Source organism: Eptatretus burgeri, chromosome 3 (assembly GCF_056783735.1).
Source record: "Eptatretus burgeri isolate ZD-2024b chromosome 3, Ebu_testis_v1, whole genome shotgun sequence".
In the NCBI taxonomy this organism is placed as follows: domain Eukaryota; kingdom Metazoa; phylum Chordata; class Myxini; order Myxiniformes; family Myxinidae; genus Eptatretus; species Eptatretus burgeri.
In genome coordinates, this window is record NC_140963.1 from 139,811,897 (window position 1) to 139,824,596 (window position 12,700).

At 49.0% G+C, this 12,700-nt stretch overlaps 1 protein-coding gene across 6 annotated transcripts in view; it reads left to right on the plus strand.

The window, feature by feature from the left end:
- Window positions 1–8,501: 8,501 nt before the first annotated feature.
- The window catches only part of NCAM1 (neural cell adhesion molecule 1), a 273,015-nt gene continuing 268,816 nt past the window's right edge, over window positions 8,502–12,700 (plus strand). For 5 of the 6 annotated variants that reach the window (XM_085875921.1, XM_085875925.1, XM_085875918.1 and 2 more), the window contains exon 1: window positions 8,502–8,810. In XM_085875921.1, coding sequence (XP_085732047.1) covers window positions 8,537–8,810 — 274 coding nt within the window. In that variant the 5' untranslated portion in view covers window positions 8,502–8,536. Of the gene's footprint in view, window positions 8,811–9,864; window positions 9,885–12,700 lie in introns of those variants that run through there. The other variant, XM_085875923.1, reaches the window with a different exon arrangement.

Genomic DNA, 12,700 nt, shown 5'->3' on the forward strand with positions numbered 1-12,700 from the left:
TCTGCGGATGAAGGCCTTATAAGTGAATATAGGAGTTGCGGTGTGCCAAGAAAGGACTTTGTATGATGGAGGATGCCCAATCGGCAGCTGGCTCTGGAGACCAACTTTGAAAAGTGATTTACTTTGGTCATATCGTCTGCTTGTGTATACTTGCATACTTTAAAGTGGTATTTTATATAGGTGTACGAGGTGGTGTTGTGGACAAATACAACCTGCTTGATCACCATTTATGAGCAGTTATCAATCATCTAGATTCCAGAACGAAACTCCAACAACTAAAACAACAGCCCCATCTTGAAGGGCATTCAGTCCACCACGCAATGCCTGAGCCACGAGAACATATTCGGGCCAATAATTTTTTGAAATATCATGCTATATATCGGTGTTGGGCCTATCTCTCAATGGTGAAGAATCACCTTGAAAATTAAATAATTCTCGTCTCCGGATCTGGATTTGGATCTTCACCAAAGCTGAATCAATACTTCCCCATAACACACCCAACGTGTCGACCAAATTCCGTCCAAATCCGTCCAAAACTTTTTGAGATATTGTGCTATATATCGTTTTTGGACCCATTTCTCAATGGTGAACAATCACTTAAAAACACTGGTTGCCGGATCTGGATCTTCACCAAAATCAAATCAGTTTGTCCTTGTCACAAGCCCAACTGGCGCACTAAATTTCATCCGAATCTGTACACAACTTTTTGAGGTATCCTGTACACAAACAAACAAACAAACAGACAGACAGATGAGTGAAAACATAACCTCCATCCACTTTCAGTGATGGAGTTAAAAAAATACAAAAAGGCGTAATACTCCTGGGCGCTCATCTGGGAGCGGCTGGATAAGATAACCAGGGAACCACTGGTAGGCGTGGATGACCCACAAAATATGTAACGGAGAAGAAAGGGAATACCAATGATTGGGGGGGGGAGGCGGTTACCTCCAAAAACGCCTGGTCTCAATTTTTTTATGCTGCGGCCAAACGTTGGTATATCATGGGTGATGATGTGGTCAAGGTCAGGTCAGGTCAGGTATGGGAGCATGCGCCGGAGCAGCACATCGCTACGTCCACTTTCCCCCGGTACTCCAGGGGTCTCCGTCTGGCCATCCCCCAGGCAGATACCAGGCCCATCCCCATCTCCTTGAGATGCTGATCAACCTGCTGCAAACATGAGGCACGTGCTCGACCCATTGGTGTCCTCCACTCACGAGGCTCCCTCACTGAGAGAATATGGTGAGCAGGATTAGCGTCAGGAAATTGAGCCACATGTCCACACAGCCGCAGCTGATGCTCACGGACTATGCAGGTAACAAATCTCATTTGAATCTCTCTCAGCAACTGCTCGTTGGACACAAAGTCCGACCAGCGATAGCCGAGGATTCTCCGAAGAGACCTGGTACCAAAGGAATTCAGTCTCCATCTCAGATCCCTGGTCAGAGTCTAAGTCTTACATCAGTAGAGCAATACTGGAAGCACCAAGGACCTGAAGACTTGACCTTCGTCCTCCTGCACAGGCACCGGCAACGCCACACCCCATTATCCAGTGAATCCATGACTCCCCAGGCCCGACCCAGATGTCTCTTGACTTCTGACTCACAGCCAGCAGAGACATGAATATCACTGCCAAAGCAAGTGAATCTCTCTGTGACCTCAACACCCTCACCACAAACAGGTACAGACAAGATAGCAGCATCCAATATGTCATTGAAAGCCTGGATCTTAGTTTTGACCCAGGAACCCGTAATCCCAGTGGTTCAGACTCCTCATTCAGCACCTCGAGGGCCTCAAAAGGATATCCAGAGTCTCCGCAAAGATGACTGCATCATCTGCAAAATCAAAGTCAGAGATCTTGACATTCCCAAACGATGCACCGCAGCTTGATCTCTCCGACATCCTCCCCAGAAACCAGTCCATACTAGTGCTGAAAAGTGTGGGGTCAGTACACACCCCTGACGAACTCCAGTAATAAATGGAAATAAGTCAAAGATGGTATCACCACATCTCACAGCACTCTCAGTACCAGAGTATAGTTCATACTTCAGATTGATCAGTTTTGGTGGCACCCCATGAAGACCAAGAATCTTCCAGAGGACATCCCGATTCACTCAATCAAACACTTTGCAGAGATCAACATAGACTGCAAGCAGCCCCTGCCGAAACTCTTGTCTGCGTTCGGTGAGGACCCGAAGGGCAAGGATACGGTCAATCGTTGACCTCTTGGGTGTAAAGGCTGACTGCTCTGGGTGCTGGTGCTCAAGAAGATGGTGGCAAACACAATCAAGAATTATCTGAGCAAAGATCTTGCCCGGCACTGAGAGCAGCGTCACCCCTCGGTCGGTGTTGCAGTCCTGGCGATCACCCTTCGCTTTCCAGAGAGGGACAACAAGGCTCCTCTTCCAGTCAGTTGGGATGATGCCTGTGTTCCAGGCAGAGCACAGAACTGCATGCAACGACATGAGTGCAGCATTTCCACCAGCCTTGAGGAGTTCGGCATGGATGCCACAGATCCCTGGAGATTTTCTCCATTTCACGTGGCTCACCGCAGCCTATTTCCACAAACCAAGGTGAATCATAGTTGATTGGAGGGTCAGCAATCGGGAGAGTAACACCACTGATATCCAACTTGACAGCCGCTCAAAGTAACTGGCCCAGCCCAGCGGGCCTTCACTTTGGACTCCTCTGTCAAGATTCCACCACCCTCCGCTCAAACTGCAGTACACCGATGGTCGGGCTTGGATGAACGTAATGCATGAATTCTCCTGTAAGCAGAATGAGATTCACTTGACCAGGTGATGCTCTTCCCCTCACAGATTCCTCGCACATAGGCCTCCTTGTCCACCTTCATAGCACATACTTTTTATGCCTCAGCTCCCTGAACAGCAGCTCAGCTCTGCTACTAACCCTGGCCCTGTGACTGGTCAATGGTATCCAGTGTCCCTTGAGGGACAAAATTATTCTTCGCCCAACGGTGAGCTCCAAGACATCCACTGGCAACATCAAGGATGGTGGTTTTGAAGGCACTCCACAACTCTTCAGGATTCCCCAAAGCACCCCGTCCCCCCAAATCTCCACTCAGCCTGTTTGCAAACTCCTCAGCTACCCTCTCATCCTTGAGCTTGCCAACATCCAGCCGAGGCTGAGATGGTATCATTCTCCCAGATTGAAGCTGCAATTTTAGAATTACTACAACAAGCCTGTGGTTGGTATTGAGGAATTGAGCATGCCGGGAGACCTTGCAGTTCTGGATTATCCTCCAGCGACCATCAACGAGGACATGGTCAATCTCCTTTGCCACACCACTAGCATTGGAAGATCAAGTCCAGCGATGAGCCTGTGGGCGCTGAAACCATGAACCAGCCACCCTAAGTGCATGACTTCTCCCTGTCAGTTCCAGTCGATGCATTGAAATCCCCCAAGACGAGAAGAGTATCTCGTCTGCGGCTCTGATCAACCACAGACTCGAGCGTGGCATAGAATGCGTCCTTCACGGTGAGATCACTTGCCTCAGTCGGAGCACAAACAGAGACCAGGGAAATGACACGCAAGGAGTGACCAATCCTAAGTCTCATAATACGCTCATTGACCGGTGTTCCCTCAATAATTATCATTGGAATCAGCTTATTGGACACAGCTTCTACAACTCCTTGGGCATGGTAACCCTCAGAGAGACCAGACCAATTGTAGGTGTAACCACCCGCCATGATCTCACCACTATCCGGTCTTCGAACCTCAGAGTGTGCTGCAATACCGATGTTCAAACGCTTTCACTGAGGTGATAACAGAGACAGGTGATCATCCTCTCTTTGGGAGAGGACATTCCACACCCACCTGAAGGGACCGCCTCGAGTTAACCCACGGAGACCGCCGTCTGGTGGACGACAACTCATCACCACCCCGACACACATTACTGCAATCTGTCCCGGGAAGGTTACCCGGTGGTTTTCTTCATATCACCATAGAGCGTGGATACCGAAAGCTGTGCCCCAATCCCATCGTCCGATGAGCTGCCCTTCGCAGTGCAGCTGCACAGGAGGTACTCCCACGGAGTGGGTTTTGAGTTTTCTTTGCGTTTTTCCTGTGGTCAAGTTTCATCAAAATCATGGGTGTCGTTTCGGAGAAGAAGTTGCAAGTGTTTACGGATGACGTGCCATGCATCCCACAAGCTCCCTGAAATATGTTCCAGGTGAGCTAACAACTGAAACAATGGAAAGAATTTAACAATATTTATCCAAAATTTTTTTTTTTAAAATATCCAGATCTGGATCTTCACCAAAATCGAATCAATGATTCCTTGTCACACACCCAACCTGTCCACCAAGTTTCATCCAAATCCTCCACAACTTTTTGAGATATCGTGCTCACAAACAGACATGGGTGAAAAATACAATCTCGGTGATCTCGGTTACCTTCGGTGTTGGAAGAAACTGCAGGAACAACAACAACAGCAGCAGCAGCAGATTAGAGCGCATTGAATTCACAATAAAAGGTCGTGCATGAGTAGATTTTCCTTTTTCTAATCACAAGGGAGAAGTTTATCTTTTATTGGATGACATGATACCGTCTTCTCAGATTCTGGAAACAACTACAAGTGCCTGTAACAAGATAACAAAGCCTGCTGTTAGCTTAATGGTTAATTGGTGGTTTCCTTGAAGATCTTGGGATCTTGAGTTTGATCTCCTGTCGTGCTGTTAAATAACACCAGGTGGGTAACAGTAGTAACACTCAACACTCAATAACACCCTAACTCAACCTGTCATCCTTCTGAGGTTGGCAAAATGAGTAGCAGCTTACTGGAAACGGAGGGCACTGCCGTGCTCCCAGCAATGATACAACTAGCAGCCACACAGGCTACATACAAAGTATTAAAAAAAACAAGATAACAAGTGCACTTGTGCACACACACACACACACACACACACACACACACACACACACACACACACACACACACACACACACACACACACACACACACACACACACACACACACACACACCGTTGCTCCACCCAAGCTGGTGCTTGTGCTCCTCGCAAGATAGCCCAGCCACCCCTGGGACCGGTCTTGATTAGTAGTCAGAGAGCAGAACCTTTAATCAGATTAAAAGGCTTCTATTGCTTTGGAATATCACATCTTAACGATCTCTACTCACCCGAACTGCCAAGTCTACGTCTCTGGATCCATCTGTTGAGTGTGTCGGCCACCTGCCATTTAACTCTGCCTGTCTGCTGTGTGTCTGTCTGGATGTCCGAGTTCCCCCGTGTGCAGCAACCACTTACCTGGAGCACTTTTTTAATGTTTATTTTCTTCTTTCTCTGCACTCTTTTCCAATGAATATTTTAACTATTCCCTGCATATTCACCCACTCTTCCCTCCATTGACTGACGGTGTTTATTATGTTCAATTGCCTACTCACCTTGTTATGTTCACTGGTATTTACCTACGATGGAGTCGTATGCCCAGGTGTTGACGTGCGGATAAAGAAGTAAAAGACATTCAATTGTCCAGAGATATCAACGATCTCTTTCTCTCTTTCTCTTTTTCTTCCTTTCTTTCTCTGTCTTTCTTTCCCTCTTTCTCTCCTTCTTTCTCTGTTTCTCTCTCTCTCTGTGTTTCTGTTTATATGAGAAGTCAGATTGGTTTGTGGATTTCCTGCTGGATCATCAAGTGTTTAATGGTTTAACACCTTGATTTTGGTTTGTGGCTGGGGAGAAGATTGTATCCTGAGAGATTCTGGTTGGTGTGCGGTGTATTTTATCCAGGAGACTTTCTTGGTTCCTGATTTTTACCTCCGCCACCGAAGGTGGAAGGAGGTTATGTTTTCACGTCTTTCTGTCTGTCTGTGCGCAGAATATGTCAAAAAGTTACGGATGGATTCGTATGGAATTTGTTGGATATGTTGGGTGTGTGACAAGGATGAACGGTTTAGATTTTGGTAAAGATCCGGGTCTGAGAATTTTAAAATTGATTCTTCACCATTGAGAGATCGGACCAAAAACGATATGTAGTTCGACATATCAAAACGTTGTGGATGGATTTGTATGGAATTCGCTGGACAGGTTTGGTGGGTGACAAGAACAAGCAGATTCGATTTTGGTTCAGGTCCAGATACAGATCAAGATCCTCCACCCAGGGACACTCGTCCTAAGCTCCTCCACCCAGGGACACTCGTCCCAAGCTCCTCCACCCAGGGACACTCGTCCCAAGCTCCTCCACCCAAGGACACTCGTCCCAAGCTCCTCCACCCAGGCACACTCGTCCCAAGCTCCTCCACCCAGGGACACTCGTCCCAAGCTCCTCCACCCAGGGACACTCGTCCCAAGCTCCTCCACCCAGGGACACTCGTCCCAAGCTCCTCCACCCAGGGACACTCGTCCCAAGCTCCTCCACCCAGGCACACTCGTCCCAAGCTCCTCCACCCAGGCACACTCGTCCCAAGCTCCTCCACCCAGGCACACTCGTCCCAAGCTCCTCCACCCAGGGACACTCGTCCCAAGCTCCTCCACCCAGGAACACGAGTTCCAAGCTCCTCCACCCAGGGACACTCGTCCCAAGCTCCTCCACCCAGGAACACGAGTTCCAAGCTCCTCCACCCAGGGACAGTCGTCCCAAGCTCCTCCACCCAGGGACACGAGTTCCAAGCTCCTCCACCCAGGGACAGTCGTCCCAAGCTCCTCCACCCAGGCACACTTGTCCCAAGCTCCTCCACCCAGGGACACTCGTCCCAAGCTCCTCCACCTAGAGACACTCGGCCCACGATCCTCCACCCAGGGACACTCTACCCATGCTCCCCCCTCCATCCAGGAACACTCGGCCCAGGCTCCCCTCCATCCAGGGACACTTGGCTCAAGCTCCTCCACCAAGGGACACTCGGCTCAAGCTCTTCACTCCACACCTTGCAAGTGACGTATAAAAATAGTGTCCACTGTGCCGGTTCATGGATGTTGAGTGTTTTGTGGGAAAAGGAAACACATTTATGGTTTTATTGTTTTACTAGTAGGGTTACCCGGCGTTACCCGGGTGGGGAGGGGGGGTACTGAGAAGTGGGAGAAACAGGAGAGCTGGCAGGGCTGAGAATGGGGCAGGCAGATTAGTTGCAGGAGAACCGATGGGGTGTGGGTGGGGGGAAAACTGTGTAGGGGGGCAGGAGAGCCAGAACACCAGGTGGTGAAGGGGTCTTCAGGGAACACCAGTGACTTAAGCATTCTTAAGGGTCTTCGAGGGTCTTAAGGGTCTTTGAGATCTTAAAGGGAATTTGGGATCTTCCAGTTCTTAAGGGTCTTTTCAGTCTTAAGGGTCTTCGAGGTCTTCCGGCTCGAAGGGGGTCTTCGGGGTGTTCAAAAGTCTTTGGGATCTTAACATTCTTTTGGCTCCAAAGGGTCTTTGGAGTATTTGGGGTTTTAAAGCGTTTTAATTGTGTTCGGGTAATTTATTGGTCTTTCGGGGTCTTATCTCTCAAGCAAGTGAAAAAAGAGTCTTCTCTCAAGCATGCATACTAATCTCTCAAGCATGTAAGAAGAAAGGTCTTGTGGTTTTTCAGGGTCTTTAAAGGCTGAGGGTGTGGATGAAAATACACTGAGGACAACCCCAGGGTCGGACTTGGTCTATATGCCAAATTTGGGGGTTGTGGGTCCAGCGGTCCATCCAAAAAATGCGAACAGACAGACGGACAGACAGACAGACAGACATCCGACGAATCTTGTTTATTAGATTATCCCGAGGAAGTTTGAATCCGATTTGATGATGTTATTCGTAGTGGTGAAACGGCGGTGCGTCCGAGTGTTACGTGAGCCATCCAGTGATTGGTCCAGTGTTTCCTGGACAACCATTGACGATTGTGTTTGTTTTATATTGTGATTATTAAAATGTGTGAACAGATTCTTCTTGTGCTGCTGTTGCTGCTCGAGTTCGAGTTCGAGTCAGTCAGTCAGTCAGTCAGTCACACTCTCTCTCTCTCTCTCTCTCTCTCTCTCTCTCTCTCTCTCTCTCTCTCTCTCTCTCTCTCTCTCTCTCTCTCTCTCTTCATTTTTTTTGGTGTGAACGATCTCTCCGCTCTCCTCACCGCAAAGGTAATATCGCACTCGGTGAACAGATAACACAATGAACCACCTGGATGGTGAGCACACCTGTGTGGAAAAACAAAGCCCCACGTTCAACGTGGGTTAACGTCGTCGATGACCCACAATGGTGGCTTTGGAACGAACAGACGTTGGTCCCCAGGTTCGTACAGGAAACGACGACACGGTTTGATTACGATGGGAACGTGACAACGAAACGGTCGCTCTTCGTCGCGGGAAGAATTTGTGGAGACGTCGATGGCAGAATCGAAACGGCCTCTCGGGAAGGGGATTGTTTTTTTTTTTTTTCTCGTTTCCAAATCGACAGGAGGGGCCGCGCAGTAACATCGCGGCTGGACGGTGAAGGGGGGGGATGAAAAGCCGCACGTCGCGCGCGCCGGTATTGCTCCGCGCATCGAGTTCCTCAGGCTCTATTTAATTAATGAATTTCCCATCTCGAGGAGCAGCGCGCGCATGCGCAGTCAATCGCGCGACGTTCCTTCGCTCGAGCGCATCTTGGAGCACCGGCTCCGACTGCACAGGGGAGAAAGGGAGACTGAGGAGAACGAGGATCGCGCGCAAATCCTCTCAGCACGGACTCGGCCCCCTTTGTGCTCCGTGGAATTGCGTGGGATTCCGGTGGCGTTACCCGTGTGGTTCGTCGTTTGCCGCTTGTTGTGTTGTGAGAGGCTCCTCGCAGTCATGGCAGCATCGGCTTTGATCATCCTCTCGGTGATGTTATCCGCGGGTAAGGCGCAGGTTGAACCTGGTGTTTTGTATTCCACACAGGAACACTTCATTCGGTGATCCTCCCGACTTTGAAATGTTTTTTTTTTCCCCATTTCGAAGCTGTATGTATATTTATATATATGATGTTGAACTCGAACTATGTCTCTCTTTTTCCGATTAAAAGAGATCCCTTTGTCGTGTCTCCTCACGCCGTGAATCACCGTCGCGCTCCGAGGGCTTCACTCGCTCCCTTCGTTTTTCCTTTCCTCAACCGATGTGCGAACCGACCTGTTAATAACAAATCTCCCTCCGTTGCGATAATAACGCGATCGCGTTGGATATTTGGTTAAAGTCTTCGAGAGAGAACGTTTTTTTTTTTTTTTTTTTTGGAGAGTGATCGATGTGACAGCGACCACCGACGTGTTTAGATAAGGACCGTGTGATATGGTATTTGTGAGAGGAGCGGGCGATGTGAGGGACTCGTGATGTGAAGAGCGGGCCATGTGAGGGACTCGTGATGTGATGTGAGGGACTCGAGGTGAAGAGCGGGCCATGTGAGGGACTGGTGATGTGAAGAGCAGACGATCTGAGGTGGACAGGGGACGATGTGAGAAACTGGTGATGTGAAGAGCGGGCCATGTGAGGTGGACAGGGGTCGATGTGAGGGACTGGTGAGGTGAAGAGCAGGCGATGTGAGGTGAAGAGCGGTTGATGTGAGGGACTCGTGAGGTGGACAGCGGGCGATGTGAGGTGAAGAGCAGGCGATGTGAGGTGATGTGAGGGACTCGTGAGGTGGACAGCGGGCGATGTGAGGTGGAGAGCGGGCGATGTGAGGAACTCGAGAGGTGAATAGCAGGCGATATGAGGTGGAGCTGGCGATGTGAGTCACTCGTGACGTGGATAGCAGGCGGTTTGAGGGACTCGTGAGGTGAAGAGTGGACAGGGGACAATGTGAGGGACTCGTGAGGTGAAGAGTGTGCAGTATGAGGGACTCATGAAGTGAAGAGCGGGCGATGTGAGGTGAAGAGCAGGCGATGTGAGGTGAAGAGGGGCGATGTGAGCTGGTGAGCTGGCGATATGAGTAACTCATGAGGTGAGTAACTGGTGACGTGGAGAGGGGCGGTACGACGGACCCGTGAGGTGAAGAGCGGGCGATGTGGGGTGGACAGGCGGCGGTATGAGGAACTCATGAAGTGAAGAGCGGGCGATGTGGGGTGGACAGGGTGGTATGATGAACTCGTGAGGTGAAGAGCGGGCGATGTGGGGTGGACAGGGGGCGGTATGAGGAACTCATGAGGTGAAGAGCGGGCGATGTGGGGTGGACAGGGTGGTATGATGAACTCGTGAGGTGAAGAGCGGGCGATGTGGGGTGGACAGGGGGCGGTACGACGGACCCGTGAGGTGAAGAGCGGGTGAGGTGGATGGGGCGATGTGAGGTGGAGAGCGGGTGATGTGAGGAACTCGTGACTTGGAGAGGGGGTGGTACGAGGGACCCGTGAGGTGAAGAGTGGGCGATGTGGTGTAAGGGACACATGATGTGGAAGAGCAGGCGATGTAGGGGCAAGATGAATTGGAGTCGAGATTGAGGAGTGTTCAAGAACAAGGGACACGGCAGAGCAGCATTGGAGAATGAACCGTCCAGCCAAAGAAGAGACCATGAAAGTATCTGTGCCGTCCTGTACTGTGCACATGACAAAAGGATGATTGAGACATGTTTACATCGGTGTCGATTCACAAATTTGAGAGATGGACAAAAAAATTCACATGTGGGATCAAATAAATGTAGACGGAAGGATGCTTCGAAGGTTTCGCCTCCCTCGTGCATTCGTCGCCTGCATTCCCCCTGCTCTGTCTTCATTGCATCCGACAGGATGATACAGAGATGGCCCACTCGCTTTCGAGCCATCTTGTCTGGGTTCGAATCTCGTCTTGACTATATATAATATAAACTGTTGGATCGGTGTGTTGCAGGGAGGTTATGATGTCCGTTAAGCCTGCAATCCATGTGCTAGCATGAACAGTTGGATGCTAAAGATCCCACGGTGTGTTATAAAGAGTATTTGAGTTGTCACTGGGAGTCGGACTAAATTTATAATTCCTGCCTTAATGTGCAGGGGCACCATGTAAGCGTAACAGCTGAACTTTCGTGATGATGCAACCAGCAGGCCAAATCCCGAATTGAATCACTGTCCATAACGACGGCTGTTGCTCTCGCTCCTCACATATCCTTTGTACTCTTACTGTAAGCATGTACGCCTCTTGCTTTTGTTCATGGCTCTCATTATACCCCTGCACCTCTCCGTGCCCCTCCCCCTTTGTTTTACACCCACCCCTTGAATCCCGTCTTTCCACCCCCCACCTTAATCTTTCTCTTTCACCCCATTTTCCCACTCAAGATGTAGTATCCCTGCATATTTTCTTCATACCACCACTCCTCCAACCCCCTTTTAAAAAAAAAACGTTTGTCCTTGCACATTATCACTTATCCCCCCTCATCCCTTCATTTCCTCATCCCCTCACCCCTCCCTACTTCATCTTACACTGTAATTATAAAATTCACCATTATGGAATTTATTTGTTTATGTTTTATTTTTTTGCTTGTTTGTTTGGTTTTTTTTGTCCCCAGCAACCCACTACCCCCCCCCCCTTGCCATCGACTTCTGGAACATTCGAGTTTACTTGCACACTACAAACCTTTAACACTCACGAGCCAACAGTTGCTATGCATTCACACCTTGTCTTACTTGCTGTTTGATGCATCTCTATCTGGTACTTCACTCACGATACAATTTACATGCATGTTCAGTATCTATCTTACATTCTGTGCCTAAACCCTCAAGTATGTTCCTCTCTTATCTCTTACATTCTGATCCCGCACTCCCTCTTACATTCTGATCCTGTACAGCTGATCCTCTTGCATAATTTCTTATCTAAACTTTCTCCGACAAACACACCTCATACCAATCCTCCACACCCACCCATGCCCCTCCCTACCTAAATGCTGATTTTGCTCTTCTTTCCTTTCCTACATCTCTCTGTGTCTCTCTCTCATTTGGCATCGTTGTGTTTTCTATGATTCCATTGTCAATTTTATATGATATACTTTTGAGTTAGCCTGTTGGTGTTCTCATCTGAACGCCTGGCTCACGACGTAGGGAACGCAGGTCCAAGTACTACACGTTTGGCCATTGTCTACTCCCTGATCCGATGTACCATACTCTGTTACAGAGCATTGGTTCCGCTGAAGCAGTTTCTTGACCACGGATCATGCTGGGCAGTTTGCCACTCCTCTCCCAGTTGTAGTTCAGACAGGAATTTGTAACATGGCCATGTTGCTGGCGAGAGCTCACCTACTCTTCGCGAAGGAGACCATGGGATCTTTAACGTCCAACCAATTAATGCCGGCAGACAGGACCACAGCCTACTATGTCCTTGTAATTCACTTTCTTGCAGCGACGTCTACTAATACCTTTGTCCGGCACGTGATTTATACACAAGTTTCTCCATGAGCCTTAGATCGATGTTAACAATGTATTACAATTTCTAAAGAATGCCTTTTTTTTTTTCCTCTGTCGTTTCTCTTACTCATGCCCCCCACCACTCCATCAACAACTCTTCTCTCAAACATCGAGCTTCGCCCCATTTTCCCCCTCCCTTTCTTTCGATCCTTTTTGTGCCTCCCTCCCCCAATCTCCTGTTGATGTTTTTTGCATCCTACACCCTTTCTTCACCGCTTCGTTTGGAAGCTTGAGAAGCGAGCCATTCGACGTGCTTATGTTGAAATCCCATGGTGTCTGTTTCACTGCTAATCGACCCCCGTCTTCTTCGCACCTCATTGTATATTGCACTAGAATTTGAAGTTGAGTTGCCATGTAAGGTGGATGTTGCTTCTTAAAATTTCCCAATAAA